The 9,750-nt window shown below is 30.4% G+C and overlaps 2 protein-coding genes across 2 annotated transcripts; one reads left to right on the plus strand and one right to left on the minus strand.

Annotated features, from left to right (window-relative positions):
• The first annotated feature begins 755 nt into the window (after nucleotides 1-755).
• On the plus strand, nucleotides 756-4,809 carry LOC115720940 (laccase-17). Its single transcript, XM_030650152.2, has 6 exons — nucleotides 756-972; nucleotides 1,918-2,069; nucleotides 2,162-2,406; nucleotides 2,490-2,618; nucleotides 2,998-3,951; nucleotides 4,454-4,809. The coding sequence occupies exons 1-6, from the start codon at nucleotides 853-855 to the stop codon at nucleotides 4,582-4,584; spliced, it is 1,731 nt and encodes a 576-aa protein (XP_030506012.2). The 5' UTR covers nucleotides 756-852; the 3' UTR covers nucleotides 4,585-4,809.
• A 2,045-nt stretch (nucleotides 4,810-6,854) lies between these two features.
• LOC115720901 (laccase-17-like) lies at nucleotides 6,855-9,535 on the minus strand. Its single transcript, XM_061109686.1, has 5 exons — nucleotides 9,510-9,535; nucleotides 8,787-9,034; nucleotides 8,567-8,695; nucleotides 7,207-8,175; nucleotides 6,855-7,084 (listed from the first exon to the last, which is right to left on the minus strand). Exons 1-5 carry the CDS (start codon nucleotides 9,533-9,535, stop codon nucleotides 6,954-6,956), a joined length of 1,503 nt encoding a protein of 500 aa, XP_060965669.1. The 3' UTR covers nucleotides 6,855-6,953.
• Nucleotides 9,536-9,750: the final 215 nt, after the last annotated feature.

A 9,750-nucleotide genomic window follows, 5' to 3' on the forward strand; every position in this document is an offset into this window, starting at 1 on the left:
CTTACGTAATATTAATATAAAGAAAAATAAAGGTTACAAGTACTCTTCTAAAGACTAAGTGAAACCCTATATATTAGTAGTATAACTTCATGAAGTAGTAGTTTTCTTTAACAACACTTTATATGACATAACCAAATATATATATATATGTTATGTAGTAACTAATTCATTTTTATAGAAATATAACTTGGAATAACATGCAATGCAATATATATTGATCCCTTTTTTACAATATATATTCACTAAATGAAACATGCATGCATGATAATTATTTTTATAACAAAACATTTTATATTTTTTTAATTATTATTAGTTATTTAATTAGAAGTATATATATAGATGTATATAGTTATTTCGAGTTAGGCTTTAGGTGAAATGCCAAACAAATATCAGAGTCACAATCATGATCCGCTATATTTATATATATACATATAGTTTTTAATTAAGAGATCCATATATATGCATGGACTAATTAATATATGAGTTATAACATATAATTATAATTATTTTTTTAGGTTTATTTGACTTGAATTAAGAGATAATAAATCAAAGGGGGTCAAATGAAAAAGAAAAGGAATGTCTTTGACACCACTCTAAAGTGGTTCTAACAACTGATCGATCCTATTAAAATAACCCTTCAACCAATTATCTCCCAGTTTCGCTAAACTGTATCTTATTTCTCTACCTAATCAACCAAAGTCATTATTATGTTATTATATCACTCTATATATATAAACACCACACAAACCTCTATTTCAACACACACCCACTCAATTGGAGCTACCTAGCTATAGCTAAATTTCAAAGCTAACATACATATATATATAAAGATATATAAATATATATAAAAAAATGGGTGCTACACTCTGTTCATCATTATTATCAATCCCAAAGATATATCTCTTCATTTTTGTAACTTTGTCATGCATTACTGAATATGCATTTGCAGCAACCAGGCACTACAACTTTGAAGTATGTCTTACACATCTCTCTAGCTAAATAATATTTATATTTATAAGCTTATTACATATTTAATTTTTTTTTTTTATATATATGAAAGTATATATATAATAAGAGAAATGTTAAAGGATACCAGTCATATTTAATACTTTCTTATGTGTTAATATCGCTATTAGTTCAACTAAGTATTGGAAACCATATAATTTAATGTAATAAATTTTAAGGAGTATCGGTAACCAATCGTAAAACGACATATCTAGAAGGCAGGCCCGGCCCTGGGCATAGGCGGGCTAGACCTGTGCCTAGGGCCCACCTATCCCAGGGGCCCAAAAAAATATTTACCTTTTAAAATTATACGATTTCTTTTACTGATTTTGAAAAATACCATATTTTTTTTCTAAATAAAGGCCTAAAAATTTTTTTTTTTCTTTCGCCCACTAAAAGTCAGGGCCGGTCCTGCTAGAAGGTGATAGATATCTAATAACACATATAATTTAATGTAAACGTGTATGTTTTTTGTAATGCCCATGTAATTGATTATATATTTTAACTTTATGTTTGGTATTATAAATTATTTAAAATTTTTAAAAAACAAATTAGATTAATATAAAATTTTCTAAATATTAAATTATCCCATATACTATTTTAATTTAAATATATTTTTTTTAAAATTTACGTTTTGTATTGTTCAGGTGTAGTTTCTCTGGTAGGTTCTAGATGAGTTGTTATGTAGATTATGGTTGTAATTTAAGTTGCTCATTTAGTTGTTATAGGGATTTTTATATAGAATTCCGTAAAAATACAAAAAAAATACTATTTTAAAGTATAAAAATAATAAAGTCTCAATAAATAATACTGGTAAAGATAAACATAACACTCCTACTATAATTTGATTTGTCATATCACGAATAATTATTTAATGACTTGATTAATTAATAATAATGTGTTTTCATGCAGATCAAACTACAAAATGTAACAAGACTTTGCCACACTAAGAGCATTGTCACAGTAAATGGGCAGTTTCCTGGACCTCGAATTATAGCTAGGGAGGGTGATCGTCTCCTTATCAAAGTGGTCAACCATGTCCAAAACAATATTTCCATTCATTGGTATTAATTAAACCAATATATCTTTAATTTATTTAAATGTTAAAATTATGATTATTGTTATATTACATATGATATGTTCTTATATATAACAGGCATGGTATTAGACAACTTCGAACTGGGTGGGCTGATGGGCCTGCATATGTGACCCAATGCCCAATTCAAACAGGCCAAAGTTATGTGTATAATTACACTATTATAGGACAGAGAGGCACTCTTTTCTGGCATGCCCATATATCATGGCTCAGAGCTACTCTTTATGGTCCCATAATTATTCTTCCAAAGCGTGGCATTCCTTACCCTTTTCCTAAACCTTACAAACAAGTTCCCATTATATTTGGTAATCAACAAAATTAAGATTATAAGTAGATAAATATCTTTATTCAAGTGAATCAACTAATAACTAGAGTAATTGTTATATAGGAGAGTGGTGGAATGTTGATCCTGAAGCAGTTATTAGCCAGGCCTTGCAAACTGGTGGAGGCCCAAATGTATCAGATGCTTATACTATAAATGGGCTTCCAGGCCCATTGTATAATTGTTCAACTAAAGGTACATATTGCTTCTATTTTAGACAACCAAACATATTACTCTTAAAATTAATTGAATAAATTAAGGGAAATTTACATGGTATACTAACTTTTGCTAATTTTTTATAAAAATACTGTCAGCGGTATTTTTTACTTTTTTACTATGTTTTTTTTAAGTTTCATACTGCAGTATACTGTGTTAAGTTTTCACTGGTGTTCTACTGGTATTTTGTAGTTGTTCTACTGTTATTTTGAATTGTTCTGCTTTGTGTTTTACTGGTGTTTTATAAAAATACAGTATTTTTGAAAACTTATTCGTGTGACAGTATTTTTATAAAAATTAACCTAAATTACAGTATTTTTGTAAATTTCTCTAAATTAATGTTTGTTTGTAATTGTAGATACATTCAAGTTGAAGGTGAAGCCAGGAAAGACTTATCTCCTTCGTTTGATTAATGCTGCACTTAATGATGAATTATTTTTTAGTATTGCTAACCATACTCTAAAAGTGGTTGATGTTGATGCTATTTATGTTAAACCTTTTCAAACTAACACCATTCTCATAGCCCCTGGACAAACCACTAATCTTCTTTTAACCACCAAATCTCATGTCCCAAAAGCCAAATTTCTCATGCTAGCAAGGCCATATGTCACGGGTCTAGGCACCTTTGACAACTCCACCGTTGCAGGAATACTTGAGTATGAAACCCCATTACCAATGAAGAAACTTCAACTCTTAAAACCAATGTTGCCTGCTCTAAATGACACTTCATTTGCAGCCAAATTTTCCAACAAACTTCGAAGTTTGGCCAATTCTCAATTCCCAGCTAATGTCCCTCAAAAGGTTGACAAACATTTTTTCTTCACAGTTGGGCTTGGAACAAGTCCATGTAATAGTAACAAAACATGTCAAGGGCCTAATGGGACAATGTTTGCAGCTTCAATCAACAATGTTTCTTTTGTACTTCCAAACAATTCAGCCCTTTTGCAAGCCCATTTTTCAGGTCAATCAAAAGGGGTTTATAGTCCTTACTTTCCAAGTAGTCCTATAATTCCATTTAATTACACTGGAAATCCTCCAAATAATACAATGGTGGGAAATGGGACTAAGTTAGTGGTTCTTCCATTTAACACAAGTGTGGAGTTAGTGTTGCAAGATACAAGCATTCTTGGTGCTGAAAGTCATCCTCTCCATCTCCATGGATTTAACTTTTTTGTGGTTGGACAAGGCTTTGGCAATTTCAATCCAAATAAAGATCCAATGAAGTTCAATTTGGTTGACCCTGTCGAAAGAAATACTGTGGGTGTTCCATCCGGGGGATGGGTTGCCATAAGATTTTTAGCAGATAATCCAGGTGAGAATTCAGTTATAAATAAAAATTGTATGAGTATTAGAATAAATAAGATTTTTACCTCAACTATACAATGCTTGTTGATTTTTTCTCCATAAATAATTTTCTTATAAAAAAAAGTTAATTCTTCCTCAACTATGAAAATTATTGTAAATTTTCTTCTTCGGTTGCTTTTCATCCATTTTATTCTTAAAAAAATACTTGTATAGATAGTACTTTAGTGAAAAAATTTAGAACTGGGTAGCTAATATTTTTATGTTTAAGGGCATTATGTTTGTGTAATTATACGTGTAATTTATAGCTGCATCAATAAATTATCTTAAAAAATGAATTAAATACAAACGAGTAAGTATATTTACAATGATAACTATAGTTCAAGGGAATATTTTTTTAAAAGAAAAATATAGCTTTGGAGGCCGAACTCTAAAAGTGAGTTAAAAATCTTATTTACTCTTAACATGTCTATAATTTAATAATTTGATGATGATTTTGAATGTATTGGCAGGTGTGTGGTTTATGCATTGTCACTTGGAGATCCACACAAGTTGGGGACTAAAAATGGCTTGGTTGGTCTTAGATGGGGAATTACCCAATCAAAAATTGCTTCCACCACCAATTGATCTTCCCAAATGTTGATTTATATTCTCACCATCACTTATTCAACATTTATTTTAAGAGTCTTGTTTCTTTAAATTTTGTCAAACACTTTAAATTATTCTTTTTGAATAATTTTTTGTCCACATGCATGTAGTTCATTGATATGGAGAGTCAAAAAAATAATGAAAGAGAATTTGTTTATTATGTGAGGTTGAATTAGCCAAGAAAGGCTCAATAAAATTGGCAAGAAAGATATTTAGATCACTATTGATTCTATTACATTTTTGTATTTATCTTTTGTTGTTGGCTTATTGCACAAAAATTTAGTTCTTTAGTTTAGGGTGGAAATAATATTATTGTTTACTTAACTAAATCAAATAACAAAGTAGATTAGAATTTATTAAAGGCAACCATAATCTTATGTGAGTAAATCAAATTTAGTTTTGGATAAGCATATATTTAAGTAAACAATACTATCGTTCCCATCGCAAATTACACTATTTACTAGATCTTTAATTAGAACCTAATTTTTTTTTATTGAACAATGAACTTTAGCTCCTAATTCCATCACAACAATTAACTTTCTAAACTTGATAGTCCGATAAAAAAGGTTCAAGATGAATTTTAGTTTCATTTTATGGGACAAAATTCTACAAAATAATTCAGGATAAAAGAAATTATTTACTCAATTATCTTTTCAAAATATATTGACAAGTGAATTTTTTCTCTTTGGAAAATCACTTCTTCAATAACAATTTCTTTATTAAAAAAATCAAGGCTATAACTTTTAATATTTGGCTAAAAACGATAGGTCTAATATAGGGCCTGATAGATCTGATGTCAACAAGATAATATTGGATCTATCGGGCCCTATGTCGGGTCCATCGTGTCATAATAAAACTAAATTATGAGAACCATCAGGCCCACTATCGTACCCTATATCGAACCTATCGAGCTATCTTCTTCAACCTTTAATCCCTTCAACATTAAACTACCATTGGATTCTATATCGGGCCTACATCGAACATGTATTGGGCCAGGCAAAAATTGCAGATTCCTCCTAAACTGCAGATCCGAACCTAAAAATCTCAAAAATCACATATTCTCCACTAAAAACACAGACCTAACCCTAAGTTTAATTGTTTAACCCTAAATCATGAAAAAAAAATGATTACAGTTAAAAACTCATGAAAAAAATTAGGAATTACCTTTGACGAAGACATTGTCAGTGTTGGGTGGTGGTTGCAGTGGTCCGATCGCGGTGGTATGTGGGTCGTGTGGGTGATGTGGTCGCGAAGTCGAGTTGGTTTGTGAGTCGTGGGTCGTGTGAATGGTCTGATTGTGTGCTCCTCCGTGTGCGTGGTTACACACACACAGAGAGAGAGAGAGAGAGAGAGAGAGAGAGAGAGAGAGAGAGAGAGAGAGAGAGAGAGAGAGAGAGAGAGAGAGAGAGAGAGAGAGAGAGAAGTTGTTCAAATGGGAGGGGTATAATGGGATTTAAAAAAAAAAGATATATTCTACCAATATTGAATAGCTTAGGTTTAGAAAAATAATTTTGCCTCAATAAATGCATAATTAATCAAATTTCCCTATTTCATAATTGTACGTATAAATATTTTGGAGTTATAAGAGTAATTTGCTGTCAAACTCTCTAGATTTTTAAGTTTAGTACGACATAATTCCCCTACTAGAAATTATAGATATACTCCCCAACTTTTACAATCGTTTTGCTTTGTATTCCTTCCGTTCACTTTGGTCTCTTAAGTATCAAAGCGGACGGTCACTGTGTTACATGTAGTGAAATTTCATTGGTTTACCTAATTTTAATAATTAAAAATTAAAATATATAAAAAAAAAAAAGTTAACAATTATTTTTTATGTATGATTTTGTCTCGTTATTGTACTTTTCACGGATTGTAATCCGTGATGTACAACAGCCGTCAGATGAGAGAGTTATTTGATCTGACGGCTAAGATTGATCTAGGGGTAATTAGGGTTAAAAAGTAGAAACGTACCCTAACACTCATTTAATGTACCCTAAGACCCATCTAATGTACCGCGGAATACATTCCGTGAAAGTACTTCATAGGACAAAATCATATCCCTATAATTATATTTATAATATTTGACATGTGAATTTCTTAATGTTATAATAATGTTATAGTTTATTGCTAATTTTTTTTTTTTTTAAAAAAAAAAAAAAAGTTTGTTTATTTTTTTTTTCAATTAAAAGGTACTATATTTTAAAATTTTGCTTTAGGCCTCTCAAAAGCTTGAGGGCCTTGTTCTCAATCTACAAGAATGAAAAACAACTATTGAAATAAAACCCATCAAACAATGTTGAATTTTTTTTTTAAAAAAAAAAATTAAATTAAAGTGGATCACAAAATTCTTAGAAATAGTAAAATTTAACATTTGGGAAGATCATTTGGTGGAGGAAGTAATTTTTGATTAGGCAACTTTCCATCTAAGACTACCCAAGCCATCATCATACCCCAACTTGCATGGTCCTCCAAGTGACAATGCATGAGCCATACACCTACCAACAAAACATATTAATCATTAAATTAAATTGAACCAAATTATATATATATATATTTCTTTTATATATTTTACAAAATGAAAAAAGGTAAATTTTTATAATTTATAAACTTAACTGACCTGGATTATCTGTTACAAATCTTAAAGCAATCCATCCACCAGAAGGAACACACACAGTGTTTCTTCCCACAGGGTCAAATAAATTGAAGTTTTTAGGGTCTTCATTTGGATTAAAATTTCCAAACCCTTGTCCAACTATAAAGAAATTATATCCATGGAGATGAAAAGGGTGTCTTTCAGAATGAATAATTTTTGTATCTTGTAACACCAACTCCACACTAGTGTTAAATGGAAGAACCACAACTTTTGTTGCAATTTCCACCATTGTGTTATTTGGTGGATTTCCTGTATAATTAAATGGGAAAAGGGGAACACTAGGAAAATCAGGACTATAAACCCCTTTAGATTGACCTAAAAAATGGGCTTGAAGGAGTGAAGTAGTGGTTGGAAGTACAAAAGAAATATTGTTCACTGATGAAGCAAATTTTGCCCCATTTGGGCCTTGACATGTTTTGTTATGTTGGCATGGACTAGTTCCAAGCCCAACTGTGAAGAGAAAATGTTTATCAATTTTTTTAGGTACATTAGTTGGGAACTGTGAATTGGCTAAACTACGAAGTTTGTTGCTAAATTTTGTAGCGAATGAAGTGTCATTTTGGTCATGCAAGACTGATGGATTCATGAGTTGAAGTTTGTGCCATGGGATTGTAAGGTTTGGGTTAGGAAATTCATATTCTAAGATTCCTGCAGATGTGGTATTGTCAAAGGGGTGACCTGGTGAAAATGGCCTAATAATCATGAGGAATGTGGCATTTGGGTACTCAGATTTTGTATTGAGAATAACATTTGTGGATTGTCCTGAGGCTATGATAACAGCATCAGTTTCAAAAGGTTTGACATAAACACCATCAACATCGACCACTTTCATTGTGTGGTTTGCTATAGTGAAAAATAGCTCATTATTAAGTGCAGCATTTATCAAACGGAGAAGATAGGTTTTTCCTGGCTTCACCTTCAACTTGAATGTATCTACACAAATATAAATTGTTATACAAAAAAGTGAGTCAAACTATTTTAGCTTTTTAGAACACTCCTAATAGTTTTTGAAAAGATATCACCAAAAAAAAAAATTCAAAATTTTATATTACACTATACATAAACTTTTCTAAAATACATTACTAAAATTTAATTTTCTTCAATTTTTTAATTCATTTTCAAATATATAATATTAATACATACATATATCTACACATAAAAACAAACCTTAACACTTAAATAAACTACTAAAATATTTAAAAATAATGAATAATATTATGTAAAAAAAAATTTAAAAATTAAATTATCTTATATAGTACATTTTTAGTTAGTTTCATCAAAAAAATCACTATTATAAAGATAATTTATACATAACATCACTTACCTTCAGTTGAGCTATTATACAATGGGCCTGGAAGCCCATTTATGGTATAGGCATCTGACACATTTGGGCCTCCACCATTAATCAAAGCATAGTCAATAACTGCTTCTGTATCTGCATTCCACCATTCTCCTGAAAAAATCTCATGAATTGTATAGTTTTTGTTAGAAAATTCACTATCTAATTAATTATGGGAAACTATTTTAGTGTGAAGATTTATTACCAAAGATGAGTGGAACTTGTTTGTAGGGTTTAGGAAATGGGTAAGAAGGGCCACTTTTCTTTGGGAGAATAATTATGGGACCATAGAGAGTAGCTCTTAGCCATGATGTGTGGGCATGCCAGAAAAAGCTGCCTCTTTGATCCACAACTGTGAAATTATACACAAAGCTCTGCCCAGTTTGTATTGGGCATTGGGTCACATATCCAGGCCCATCGGCCCACCCACTTTGAAGTTGCCTAATACCATGCCTGTCACAATCAAAATAAATTATCTTTTATCATATTTTTACTTTATTATTAGTGAAAAAAAAAATTACATATTTTATAGGTTTTTTATACAATTTATGCAAAAAAATGTGATTTTTTTCAAAAAAGAAATTAAATATGGAAAAAAAATCAAAAAGAAAAGTTAAAAAAGATGGTAAAAAACAGTATAAGGTAACAAGTACCTTAAGAAGATAACTGGTTACCACTCTAGTTACCATGTGTTTCCTTTTTGTTTTAACTTTTTTTGAATTTTTCCCACAAAATATTTAAAAATTAAAAAAAAAATCTTAAAAACAAAAAATTCCCTTTATTATTACAAGAATAATCAACTCACACAGGCTCAAGTAGACTAGTCCTCTACCTTGGTCCTTCACTTAATGAGGTTCTTCTGTTAAACCCAAAAAGACTCCTAATTTTTTTTAAAATTACCATTTTATAAAAAAGAAAAGAAAAATACCAAATTTCATATTGGGCTTCACCCATCACAAAGCCAGTCCTAAACAAAAACTACACCAAATTCTAATAATAAAAAGGGAAACTTACAAAAATACTGGAATTTTGGTTAATTTTTACAAAAACACTGTCACACGAAATTTTTTACAAAAATACTGTGTTTTTATAAAACACCAGTAAAACACAAAGCAGAACAGCTCAAAACAACAATAGAACACCAGTAAAACACCAGTAGAACACCAGTG

This window comes from Cannabis sativa, chromosome 2 (assembly GCF_029168945.1).
Source record: "Cannabis sativa cultivar Pink pepper isolate KNU-18-1 chromosome 2, ASM2916894v1, whole genome shotgun sequence".
Lineage (NCBI taxonomy): Eukaryota > Viridiplantae > Streptophyta > Magnoliopsida > Rosales > Cannabaceae > Cannabis > Cannabis sativa.